At 35.0% G+C, this 13,878-nt stretch overlaps 1 protein-coding gene across 1 annotated transcript in view; it reads left to right on the top strand.

Moving 5' to 3' along the window:
- Positions 1-9,657, top strand: part of LOC745681 (short-chain dehydrogenase/reductase family 16C member 6-like) — a 76,851-nt gene extending 67,194 nt beyond the window's left edge. The window contains exons 11-12 of the mRNA XM_016960190.3: positions 6,736-6,861; positions 8,381-9,657. Of these exons, the coding sequence (XP_016815679.2) occupies positions 6,736-6,861; positions 8,381-8,507 (253 nt within the window). The 3' untranslated portion in view covers positions 8,508-9,657. The remainder of the gene's footprint in view (positions 1-6,735; positions 6,862-8,380) is intronic.
- Positions 9,658-13,878: the final 4,221 nt, after the last annotated feature.

The following is a 13,878-nucleotide window of genomic DNA, read 5'->3' as shown; positions in this document are numbered from 1 at the left end:
ATATATGGGGGTAAATAATGCAGAGTGACATTTTGGTATGAAGGTTAAATTTATCTAGAACAGCCCAAACTAGGATGCAAATGTGATATGAGAGCTTTTACATACGGATCCAGTCAGTGAGTATATTGGAAAGTGTAAACTGGATATGAGGACGAGTGTAGTCGTTATGATCATTAAAAAAGAGACTGACACAATCCAAATGACATGAATCAACTTTATTTGTGGGACATGGAGACAGCCAACAGAAAGCCTGGCTTAGAGGCAATGAAACTATTTAGAGTCTAGTGAAGCTTTAAAATTAAATAGAAAGTTCCAAAACAAGTGGTCAAGAGCTGACAGAATGTATAGGGGAAAGCTCTCCCCAAAGAGCCATGTATTAAGCTGGTCAAAATTAGCAAAGACAATCATTTAAAATTTAAATGTTAAAAGACACAAACAAAGCTATATCTTGAAACCAGCAAAAGGAAAAAAAAGGTCTCATCATGTACAAAGGAACCCAAATGTGATTAATGGCTGACACCTCAACAGAAATAATGAAAGTCAAAAGGCAGTGGTATAACATATTCAAAGTACTGGGGGGAAAATTACCCACCAAGAATCTTATATCCAGCAAAAGTCTCTTTCAAAAATGAAAGCAAAAGGAAGGCAAACTGAAACAGAGAATTTGTTGCTTAGCATACTACCTCACAAGAAATATTAATGGAAATTCTTCAAGATGAAAACAAGTGACTCCTGAGAGTAATCTGAATCCACATGAAATAAAGTGACAGTAAAGGTGACAAAGTAGGTAATTTTTAAAAGACAGTATAAATGCCTATTTCTTTTCCTTTCTTCTCTTCATTGATTATAAATACAATTGTATAAATAAAAGGTACATAATAGTTTTATTTGGCCTACTACATATAGAAATGTAATATTTTTGAAAATAACAGCACAAAGGACGTGAGTGGGGACAAAATTATATTGAAGTAAGTAAACGATACCAGATAGTAACTCAAATCCACAGGAAGAGCTGAAGAGAACCAGAAATGAAGAAGAGTGGAAAACTAAGAAAAATCAATGAAACCAACAACATTAATGATCAACAAAATTAACAAAACTTTAGTTAGACCGACCAAGAAAGAAAAAACAGAGAAGTCTCAAACTACTAAAATCAGGAATAAAAAAGAGGACCTCACTACTGGTAATGCTGCAGAAAGGAAAAGGACCATAAGGAAATACTACGAAAAATTATGTGCCAAGAAACTAGGTAACTTAGATGAAATGGAATAATTTCTACAGAGACACAAGCTAACAAAACTGACTCATGAAGGAAAAAACATCTGAATAGACTTAAAGATATTAAATTAGTAATCTAAAAAAAATTCCCACAAGAAAAATCCCAGATCCAGAGGGCTTCATGGGAAATTCTATAAAACTTTTTAAGAAGAATAGCTACCAAAATTTCAAAAATTTCCAAAAAGATAGAAAATGACTGACCACTTCCCAACTCACTCTATGAGGGCAGGATGACCTTGATACTAAAACTACACAGAGACATCACAAGAAAATAAAACCAAAGATCAATACCTGTTATGAACATAAACACAAAAATCCTCAATAAAATACCAGCAAACTGAATCCAGCAACCTATCACATTAAGACATAATGATTAAAGAGGATTTATCCTGGGAATGTAAGATTGGGTTAATATTTAAAGAGAATTTAACACAGTACATCATTCAGTAGAACAACAAAAGCTGCATGATCATGTCAAAACACACAGAAAAAGCATTAGACAAAATCCAGCACACTTTCAAGATAAAAACACCAAGAAAGTAGAAATAAAAGGGAACTTCCACGACCTGATAAGTGGCATCTATGAAAAAGCCAGAGCTAACATCATGTTTAATGCTGAAAGATTGGATGCTTTCCCCACAAGGTCAAGAACAAGACAAGGCTATCCATATTCACCACTCTGATTCAACTACTGTTCAATAGAACATTTAGACAAAATATTAAAAAAAGATATTCAGATTGGAAAAAAGGAGCAAAATTATCTTTATTCTCAGATGACATGATCTTGTATATAGAAAATCCTGAAGAATACATATGTGCACACACACAGACACACACAATTACATCTACAAAATGAATTCAGCAAAGGATCAATATTCATAATCAATGTACTAAACTCATTTGTATTTCCATACATCTGAAATGAATAACCCAAAAATGAAATTAGTAAAACAAGTCCATTTAACAATAGCTTCAAAAATAATAAAATACTTAGGAACAAATTTAACAAAAAAAGTACAAAACTTATCCTATGAAAATTACAAAACATCTTCAAAAGAGATTAAAGAAAACTTAAATAAAAATAAATCCCACGATCACGGATTGGAAGACTTAATATTGTTAAGACACTAATACTCCCCAAATTGATCTACAGATTGAATGTAATTCCTTTCAAAATTCTAGCTGCTTTTTTTGCATGCCTCGACAAGTGGATTCTAAAATTTATGTGGAAATGCAAGGTACTCAGAAAGCCAAAGCCATCTTGAAAAAGAAGAAAATTGGATGGAATCACACTTCCCCATTTCAAAACTTACTATAAAACTATACTAATCAAGACAGTGTCAAACTTTCTTAAGGATAGACATATATAGATCAACAGAATAGAACTGAGAGTCCAGAAATAAGCTCTTACATTTTTGCTCAATTGCTTTTCAACAACGGTGTCAAGACAATTCCAATAGTGCTGGGACAACTTGATAGCCATATGCAAAACAACGAAGTTGAACCTCAACCCCTACATCATATACAAAAATTAACTCAAAATAAATCCAAAAGCTAGCTGTAAGAGATAAAATCATAAAACTCTTAAAGAAAAATGATGTAAATTTCCATGACCTTGAATTAAGCAATGGTTTGTTAGCTATGACGTCAAAATACAAGCAACAACAGAAGATAAATAAAGTAGTTTCATCAAAATTAAGTACTCTTATGCTTCAAAGGACAACATCGGTAAAGTAAAAATACAACTCAAAGAATGAGAAAAGATTTTTGCAAATCTTAGAGCTAATAAGGGACTTGTGTCCAGAATATATAAATAATTCCTGATGACTCAACAATTTTTAAAAGCCCAACTTTTAAGAATAGCGAAAGCTCTGAACAGATATTTCTTCAAATAAAGATGGCCAGGCGTGGTGGCTAATGCCTCTAATCCCACTTTGGGAAGCTTAGGTGGGTGGATCACCTGAGATCAAGAGTTTGAGACTAGCCTGGCCAACATAGTGAAACCCCATCCCTACTAAAAATACAAAAATCAGCCAGGTATGGTGGTGCACGCATGTAATCCCAGCTATTGAGGAGGCTGGGGCATGAGAATCACTTGAACCCAGGAGGAGGAGGTTGCAATGAGCCGAGATTGTGCCACTGCACTCCAGCCTGGGCTACAGAGTGAGACTCCATTAAAAAAAAAAAAAAAGATATAAGCGGTCAGTGGTCAATGTGTACATAAAATGATATTCACCATCATCAATCACCAGGGAAATGCAAATCAAAAGCACAATGAGAAAGTACTTCAAACACCCTAAGATGGCTAAACTCAAATAGATAGATAATAACAAGTGTTGATGAGAATGTGGAGAAACTGGAATCCTCATACATTGCTGATGGAATTATAAAATGGTCCAGCCGCATTGGAAAACAGCTTGACAGTTCTTCAAAAAGCCAAACAGTAAGTTAGCATATTTGAACTCCTAGCCATATACCTAAGAGAAATGAAAATGAAATTTTTTATACAAATGTTCATAGCAGCAATATCCAAATTGTGAAAACAACCCAAATGTTCATCAAGTGATGAATGAATGAATAAACAAAATGTGGTATGCTGATACAACTAAATATTATTCAACCATAAAAAGCAATGAAATTTGAAACATGCTCCCACATGGATATCCCTTGAAAACGTTATTTTAAGCAAAAGAAGCCAGACACAAAAAGCCACATATTGTATGATTCCATTTATATGAAATAGCCAGAATAGGCAAATCTACAAAAACAGAAAGTAGACTATCGATTGCCAGGGACTGAAGGAAAGGCCAAGGAGAAAATGACTGCTAATGTGTACGAAGTTTTTTGGGGGAGTGATGAAAATATTCTAGAATTAGATAGCGATGAACAATTTACTGAATATACTAAAAATCACCACATTTTATGTTTTAAGGCAGTGAATTTTATGGTATATGAATTATTTCTCAATAAAGCTGTTATCTAAAAACAATGAATAACTTCACATTAATTTGGAAGGCATAATATAAAAGACAGACAATAACAGTATTGTAAGGATATGGATAAATTTGAACCCTCGAACACTGATGGTGGTACTGTAAATTGGTGCAACTGTTTTGGAAAATACTTTGATAGTTCCTCAAAATGTTAAACATAGAATTACCACATGGCCTAGCAATTCCACTCCTAGGTATATATCCAAGAGAAATGAAAATACATGTCCCCACAAAAAACTTGTACACAAATGTTTATGCAGCATTATTCATAACAGCTGAAAGGTAAAAACAATCTAAATATCCATCAACTGATGAATGGTTAACCAAAGTGTGTCACATCCATGTGAAAGAATATATATGATGCAAGAATTCAACAAAAATTAGCAAAACATTCTGTGAAAAGTAATTGATTATATGGTGTTTATAACAAAAAGTAATGTATATTTTATTAGTAGTAATAAATCATGTACTATACATGTTTTATCTCAGTAACATTTATAATAAACTTATGTATATGTACATATGTAGTTATATCTAATGTAAGTATACTTATATACATTTTTAAGCTATTTACTTTGTTTCTAACATTATTATTAAAATAATATTAGTAAGAATTGTTAATATGTGACTAAGTTTTATTAAAAGCTCGAGTGTTAAGATCACAGAAAGAATATGACCAGCCAGGATAAGGGGGCATGGTAGCCAGAGAAGTCAGTGATGTTAAATGATAACTTGTATAAAATTGGTGTCCTTAGATAAACAAACGTAAAAAAAAACAGTCTCCAGAAAAAGAAAGATTCACAATCCTAAAATGGTAGAGAATTAAACAATGATCTGTAGATTCTACTTTTAAATAATCATTAGAGCCCTTTAGGCTATAGTTCTGGAAAACTTTAGGAGAATAAAATATAAAGACTAACTGTCAACATTCAGTTGTGGAAAATTGATCAGATTCCCAAAATCAGCTGAGATAAACAGAATTTTTGAGGGAAGTGTGGTTCAACTAATTAAGCAGAACAATATAAAAGTATAAAATATCTTATGTGATATTTATTTATATTCTGATCCATTTCAACTATTGATTTCACAAACATCTATTTCTGCTTAATGTTGTAACAATGATCTACCTAAACTGACACATTACACATGTTCAAGAGATTTTTTTTTTTTTTGGTAAGATAATTTTTGCTATTTTGCTTTTTTTTTTTTTTTTTTTTTGAGATGGAGTCTCACTCTGTCACCCAGGCTGGAGTCAGTGAGGCAATCTCTGCTCACTGCAACCTCCACTTCCTGGGTTCAAGTGATTCTCCTGCCTCAGCCTCCCAAGTAGTTGGGATTACAGGCATGGGCCACCACACCCAGCTAATTTTTGTATTTTTAGTAGAGATGGGGTTTCACCATGTTGGCCAGGCTGGTCTTGAACTCCTGACCTCAGGTGATCCATCCACCTCAGCCTCCCAAAGTGCTGGCATTAGCAATTGGGCTGTGCCTGGCTGCAATTTTGCTTCTTAATAGTATACAACTATGGGATGTTTGGGAGGGACAGAGAGGGAAGAAAGAAGCAAAAAATCTAAAAGCTAATCCCAGCACTTTGGGAGGCTGAGGTGGGCAGATCACGAGGTCAGGAGATCAAGACCACCCTGGCTAACACGGTGAAACCCTGTCTTTACTAAAAATACAAAAAAATTAGCCGAGCGTGGTGGTGGGCACCTGTAGTCCCAGCTACTCAGGAGGCTGAGGCAGGAGAATGGTGTGAACCCAGGAGGCGGAGCTTGCAATGAGCCAAGATTGTGCCACTGCACTCCAACGTGAGCGACAGAGCGAGACTCTGTATCAAAACAAACAAACAAAAAAATCTAAAAGCAATTACTTCCATATGTTTAGACCATCACACAGCAGAAAATCAACAAAAGCAGGAAGTTTACTCCAGGAAATTAAATATATTAGCACTAGTCCTATTACTGATCATAAGAGAAAACACAAGGCAATTCCTAAGATTTGCATTTTGTTTGACTAGTTTTTGTTTGTTTGTTTGTTTGTTATTATTATTATTATTTTTTAGATGGAGTCTCACCCTGTTGCCCAGGCTGGAGTGCAGGGGTGCGATCTCGGCTCACTGCAAACTCCGCCTCCCGGGTTCAAGCGATTCTCCTGCCTCAGCCTCCTGAATAGCTAGGATTACAGGCGCCCACCACCACACCCGGTTAACTTTTGTATTTTTAGTAGAGATGGCATGTCTCCATGTTGGCCAGGCTGGTCTCAAACTCCTGACCTCAGGTGATCTGCCCACCTCGGCCTCCCAAAGTGCTGGGATTACAGGCGTGAGCCACTGCAGCTGGCCTTTGTTTGACTGTTTAAAGCTGTATGTTATAGTTCCATATCTGAAATTTCATAATCAATGCCCTATGATGACAGCAAAAAGATACCAGTCTGATGATATCACTATTTGTTATTGTTATTCCAGGTATCCGTTTCTGTTACCAATTCTGGAGCAGGAGTATGTGGCCAAAAAAATTTTAAATGCTATTTTAGAGGAACAAGTTTATTTAATGATATCCAAATTTGCATATATCGGATTGATTCTTAAACAGTAAGTTAATAATGACCTCACTATCATTCTGGTTATTGTGAACAAATTGTCCAATCACTGCTACCTCTTTTGCATAGAAAGCAACTTTATATATTTACTTAATGGTAAGAGGAAGAACCTTAATAGTGCAAAAACAACTTATCGGACTATTGCTGTGTCTTGGTTGCTTCAGACACTGACTAAATTTAACAATTATTTAGGTCTTGCAAAACACACATTTTTTGTTTCAACACAAATAAGTAACAAATTATTTGGGGTTTTTTGTTTGTTTTTTATGTTTTTGGTTTTGGTCAACTATTTAGTTTGGTTAGTGTAGAGCTCTACTTTGAAAACAAGGGACAAACACAAGTATGTTGCCAGAAAAATATTAAGGGTATTTTACAAGTTCTTCATTTTATTTTGCGAAATAGCTCCAGCAACTTCATACAAGGCCCATGCTATGAATTCCAGGTATTTGTTCATGGATTCCACCCAGGTCCAGATTTAGCATTTATGGGGTGACTACTACATGCCAGCTACTGTGCTAATAGCTTTGTGTGAATTTTATCAATTTAGGAAATCTGAGGTTTAAAGACAGTAATTTTTGCAGGGTTAAACAACTAATAATATGTGCTGCAACAAAGTTTCAAACTGAAGTTTCCAATTTGATTACAGAGCTTAAGGTCTTACCGTCAAGAAATACTCCTCCTCTGCTGTAAGTAGTAGCAGAGTAGAAAGCACAAGCAGAGATTCACTATTACAAAATTATGTTACTGATAAATAAAGTACTTTCTTTACTATTTATATCTATTTAACATATTTCCTATTCATCCTTAGCTACCCTGATTGCTCAGCTAGGTCAAAGTCCCACATTGCACATTCCATCACACCTGACCCTGGTTTTTGGCGCACTCATTTCACCCGTGGTTACTTGCTACCTTGCATGATCCCTAAGAACAGAAAATATTGTCTGAATTGTTTCCTGCTCCTTGCCCCAGCCTAGGACAATACCTAACGTGTAATTAGCATGCCATAAATATTTGCCACATCGAGCTGAATTGAGCATAACTGAGCTGGATACAGCCTCTATCCTCAAGGAACTAAAACAATGGTTCTTCATCTTGGATGCACATTGTAATCACCCAGGGAACATTTAAAACTACAGATTCCTGGCTCCTACCCTCCAGAGATTCTGCTTTAACTGGTCCAGTTTTTTTTCTAGTTTTGCTACCTTTTGTTAGTCTAGTAAATAAGGATATACATAGTCTTTCCACAGAACTCAGGGGGTGTGATACAGGGATAAATTGTGGCTTGAACTTTGGTGCTTTTCAAAGCTCTGGTGATTCCAAGGTGTAGCCAGGGTTGAGAGCCATTGGTGTTGAGGATGGTGATGGCACTTGGGGATGACACAGCACTTTTCTCTTCAGCCCTCCCATTAAGTGACATTTTGAACTTTGTATAATTTGCACTTGCTCTTTGCAAAGTAGTTTATTTGACTCCTGTTAAAGGATCATAATTTTTTTCTCTGCTTTTCTTCTAGAATAATATCTCCAAAAATGTTGATTGCCTTTGGTGAGTACCTTGGAATGGACACTTGCATGGCTTCTTTCAAAGGGAGAAAGAAAGCAAATGAACTTCAGACTGAAACTGAAGGGAAACACCAGTAGCTCAAGACTCAAACATGAGAATCAAAAAGTGTTCTAAGGATAAACTATTCACAATTCCTCCTAATGCTTAAAGGATTGCAGTCTACCAAGGATTACTGAAGCTTTCAAAAGTGTCAATTGTGTTTCCTGGACATAGTTTACACACCAATTATTTTTCTAAGCATTCAAGTTATCTATCAAGTTTTTCTTATCATTTTTTAGCATTATAAATCAGGACATTACAGTCTTTTCAATGGACTTTGAACATAATATGTTTATAAAAACATATTAATGCAAGTTGACCTTAATTTAATTTTAAAATAGATAATATATAATACCTTTGGAAGAGAGATAATTATAAATAATGACCTTATAAGTCAGTTTTTTATTTTGATAATTTTTAAACATCAGCTTTAAAGGTACATATTAGTTTCATAATTAAGAAAAATAATGTTTGCCTCACAAAGTAAAGGCATATTTGTGTTGCCTATTCATTCCTAATAGAATTAGATGTTCATTTCAAGACCCTTAGTGGGATTGAACCTGAATATTTGATAAAACATATCTGTAACTTATCATTTCTTTTGCATCTGAATATGTCAAACTTTTAGCTCTTTTACTCCACTAAAAAAAAGTACAAATTAGAATTATATACACTATTGGTTTGAAAATGAAACATTTTCATACTTAATTCAACAGAGTGCCATTTTAACTGATGTATTTGAATACATGACATAACCTTTCTTTTAAAATCCTTTATCCTCATGAGAAATGGCCACAACATATGCCACCTATGTGGCAAACATTCCTAACAATCTCACCTCTGGGCTGGGAATAGTTCTTGAGCTGTAATCACCATACAATAGTCTAGCTTTATCTCCACTGGGCTCCAGACCTACTGAGTAATGGTAACATCAAAAACTGAAATTTCAAGTAAAGTAAAGCACATATTCAGTTAACCAAAAAGTGAGCACTCATTTTATCAGATCTATCCTAGTATTAGAGACATAATATTTCTATGTTCATGCAAATAAAAAGCATAGTTTAACTTGAGATGAAAAAAGTGAGAAAAAAATTTTAATACAGAAATAAAACATTCTAAACAAGCAATATTTGTAAGAAAATGAAACTTATCTTTTAACGGGCGTGTGAGTAAAACCTTTCTAAAATTTTGATATCTCTCTGCCTTCTTAAATGAAGTATTCAAAGCACAGTTTAACTTTTCTTTCATGCTGCAGGAGCATTAACATATTTTTGCCTAGCTCAGTTGACACCCAGCAGTGGTTTTTGAAGGGCCATTTTCTTCTAAATAAACTGATCCACAACCCCTCACTCAGGTGTCAGACGACCTGACATATCAGCTTTTGCTTCACTCAGCCAAGAATGTATCCTGCTACTTGTAAAGCTGAATCTATAAGATGGACTTCTATTGGCATGCCTAACATGTCTATGCATTTATGTGTTGTGTACACAATGTTTCAGTACTGAAAATATACTTTAAAAAGCTCTAATTAAAAAGTGGGCAAAGGATATGAACAGACACTTCTCAAAAGAAGACATTTATGCAGCCAAAAGGCATACGAAAAAATGCTCATCATCACTGGCCATCAGAGAAATGCAAATCAAAACCACAATGAGATACCATCTCACACCAGTTAGAATGGCGATCATTAAAAAGTCAGGAAACAACAGGTGCTGGAGAGGATGTGGAGAAATAAAAACACTTTTACACTGTTGGTGGGACTGTAAACTAGTTCAACCATTGTGGAAGTCAGTGTGGTTATTCCTCAGGGATCTAGAACTAGAAATACCATTTGACCCAGCCATCCCATTACTGGGTATATACCCAAAGGATTATAAATCATGGTGCTATAAAGACACATGCACACATATGTTTATTGTGGCACTATTCACAATAGCAAAGACTTGGAACCAACCCAAATGTCCAACAATGATAGACTGGATTAAGAAAATGTGGCACATATACACCATGGAATACTATACAGCCATAAAAAAGGATGAGTTCATGTCCTGTGTAGGGACATGGATGAAACTGGAAACCATCATTCTCAGCAAACTATCGCAAGGACAAAAAAACCAAACACCGCATGTTCTCATTCATAGGTGGGAATTGAACAATGAGAACACATGGACACAGGAAGTGGAACATCACACACTGGGGACTGTTTTTGGGTGGGGGGAGGGGGGAGGGATAGCATTAGGAGATATACCTAATGCTAAATGACGAGTTAATGGGTGCAGCACACCAACATGGCACATGTATACATATGTAACAAACCTGCACTTTGTGCACACGTACCCTAAAACTTAAAGTATAATAAAAAAAAAGTCAAAAGATCTCACACTAACAACACAACATCACACATAGAGGAATTTGAAAAATAAGAGCAAACCAACCCCAAAGGTATCAAAAGAAAAGAAATAACCAAAATCGGAGCTGAATTGAACAAAATGGAGATGAGAAAAGGCATAAAAAAGATCAACAAAACCAAAACTTGGATCATTGAAAGAATAAATAAGATGGATAGACCTCTAGCTAGACTAATAAAGAAGGAGAAGATCCAAATAAACACAATCAGAAATGAGAAAGGGAACATTACCATTGACCCCACAGAAATAAATTTTTTAAAACCCTCAGAGACTGTTATAAACACCTCTATGCACACAACCTAGAAAACCTAGAAGAAATGGATACATTCCTGGAAACATACAACCTCCCAAGATTGAACTAGGAAGAAATTGAAACCCTAAAAAGACCAGTAACAAGTTCTGAAATTGAATAAGTAATAAAAAACCTAACACCCAGAAAAATCCTGGGCCACTGGGATTAACAGCCAAATTTTTACCAGACATACAAAGAAGAGCTGGTACCAATCCTACTGAAGCTACTCCAAAAAATTGAGAAGGAGAGACTCCTCTCTAACTCATCCTATGAGACCAGCATTACTCAGATACCAAAGCCAGGCAGAGACACAATAAAAAAAGAAAACTTCAGAGCAATATGCCTGATGACCAGAGATGCAAAAATCATCAACAAAATACTAGTAAACTAATCCAGCAGCATATTAAAAAGCTAATCCACTACAATCAAGTAGGCTTTATCCCTGGGATGCAAGGTTGGTTCAACACACACAAATCAATAAATGTTAATCATCACACACACAGAACAAAAACCGCATGATCATCTCAATAAATGCAGAAAAAGCTTTTGACAAAATTCAACATCCTTTCATGTCAAAAACCCTCAACAGACTAGGCATCAAAGGTATATACATCAAAAATAATAAGAGCTTTCTTATTATTTTGATGTCCAACATCATACTGAATGGGCAAAAGCTGGAAGCATTCCCTTTGATAATCAGAATAAGACAAGGATGCCCAATCTCAACACTCCAATTCAGCATAGTACTAGAAGTCATAGCCAGAGCAACCAGGCAAGAGAAAAAAATAAAAGGCATTCAAATAGAAAGAGAGAAAGTCAAACTATCTTTATTCACAGGTGATATAATACTATATATAGAAAACCCCATAGTCTCTTCTAAAAGTTTCCTAGATCTGATAAACTTCAACAAAGTTTCAGGATAAAAAAATCAATGCATGAAAATTAGTAACATTTCTATACACAAATAATGTCAAAGCTGAGAGCCAAATCAAAAACACAATCCCATTCAAAATGGACACAAAAAGAATACCTTGGAATACAGCTGATCAGGGAGGTGAAAAGTCGCTACAATGAGCATTATAAAACACTGCTGAGAGAAATCAGGGATGACACAAACAAATCATTAAGTAAATGCAAATAAAAACCACAATGAGACACCAACTCACATCAGTCAGACTATTATTAAAAAGCCAAAAATCAACAGATGTTGGAGAGATTGCAGAGAAAGGGGAATACTTATGCACTTTTGGTGGGAAGATAAATTGGTTCAGCCACTGTGAAAAGCAGTCTGGAGACTTCTGAAAGAACTTACAATAGAAATACCATTTGATTCAGAAATCCTATTACTGGGTATATACCAAAAGGAATATAAATTTTTCTACCATAAAGACACATACCATGTATGTTCATCAGAACACTATTCACAATAGCAAAGACACAGAATCAACTTAGATGGCCATCTGTGGTGGATTGGATAAAGAAAACGTGGTGCATGTACACCATGAAATACTGCACAGATATTAAAAAAATGAGATTATGTCTTTTGCAGCAACATGGATGGAGCTGGAGGCCATTATCCTAAGCACATTAATGCAGGAACAGAAAACATTCTCATTTATAAGTGGAAGCCAAACATTGAGTACACGTGGACACAAAGAAGGAAAAAATAGGCACTGGAGCCTATTTAAGGATGGAGGGTGGAAGGAGGGTAAGAAATAAAAAACTACCTCTCAGGTACTATGCTGATTACCTGGGTGACCGAACCCAAGGGACATGCAATTTACTCATGTAACAAAGCTGCATAGGTACCCATTGAAGCTAAAATAAATGTTGGAAAAAAAATTGACAACACATAAAGAAGATAATAAAAACCAGCAGCAACCTAGCAAAACAAGTATTACTAGACTTAAAGAAAGAGATAGACAGCAATACAGTAGTAGTGGGGGACTTCACTCACAACACTAGACAGATCATCTAGAGAAAAAGTTAACAAAGAAACATTAGACTTAAATTGTACATTAGGCCAAATGGACTTAATAGACATTTTACAGAACATTCTACCCAACAACTACAGAATATACATTCTATCCACCATCACATGGAAAATTCTCCAAGATAGACCACCTGTTAGGCCACAAAGTAAGTCTTAAGAAATTTTTAAAAATCAAAGTCATAGGAAGTATATTCTTAGACCACAGTGAAATAAAGCTAGAAATCAATGCAAAGAGGAACTTTGGAAACTATACACATACATCGAAATTAAACAGAATGCTCCTAAATGATTACTGGGTCAAGAATTAAAATGAAAACTTAACAGTTTTTTTAAATTAATGAAAATGAAAACAAGGCATACCAAAACCTGTGGATACAGCAAAAGCAATGCTAAAAGCAAAGTTTAGTGCATTAAATGGCTACATCAAGCCAGCATAAATATCACAAATTAAAAACCTAACATCACATCTCAAGGAAATAGAAAAACAAGAACAAATAATGCCCAAAGTCAGCAGAAGGAAAGAAATAATAAAGATCAGAGCACAACTGAATAGAATACAGACAAAAAAAGTATAAAACATCAATAAAATGAAAAGTTGGTGTTCAAAAAGTTAAAGATAATTGATAGACCACTAGCTAGACTAGCTAAGAAAGGAAGAGAGAAAATCCAAATAAACATAATCAGAAAGGATAATGGTGACATGACAACTGATACCA

This window comes from Pan troglodytes, chromosome 7, assembly GCF_028858775.2.
Source record: "Pan troglodytes isolate AG18354 chromosome 7, NHGRI_mPanTro3-v2.0_pri, whole genome shotgun sequence".
Taxonomy (NCBI): domain Eukaryota; kingdom Metazoa; phylum Chordata; class Mammalia; order Primates; family Hominidae; genus Pan; species Pan troglodytes.
This window is presented reverse-complemented; position numbering and strand designations above follow the sequence as displayed.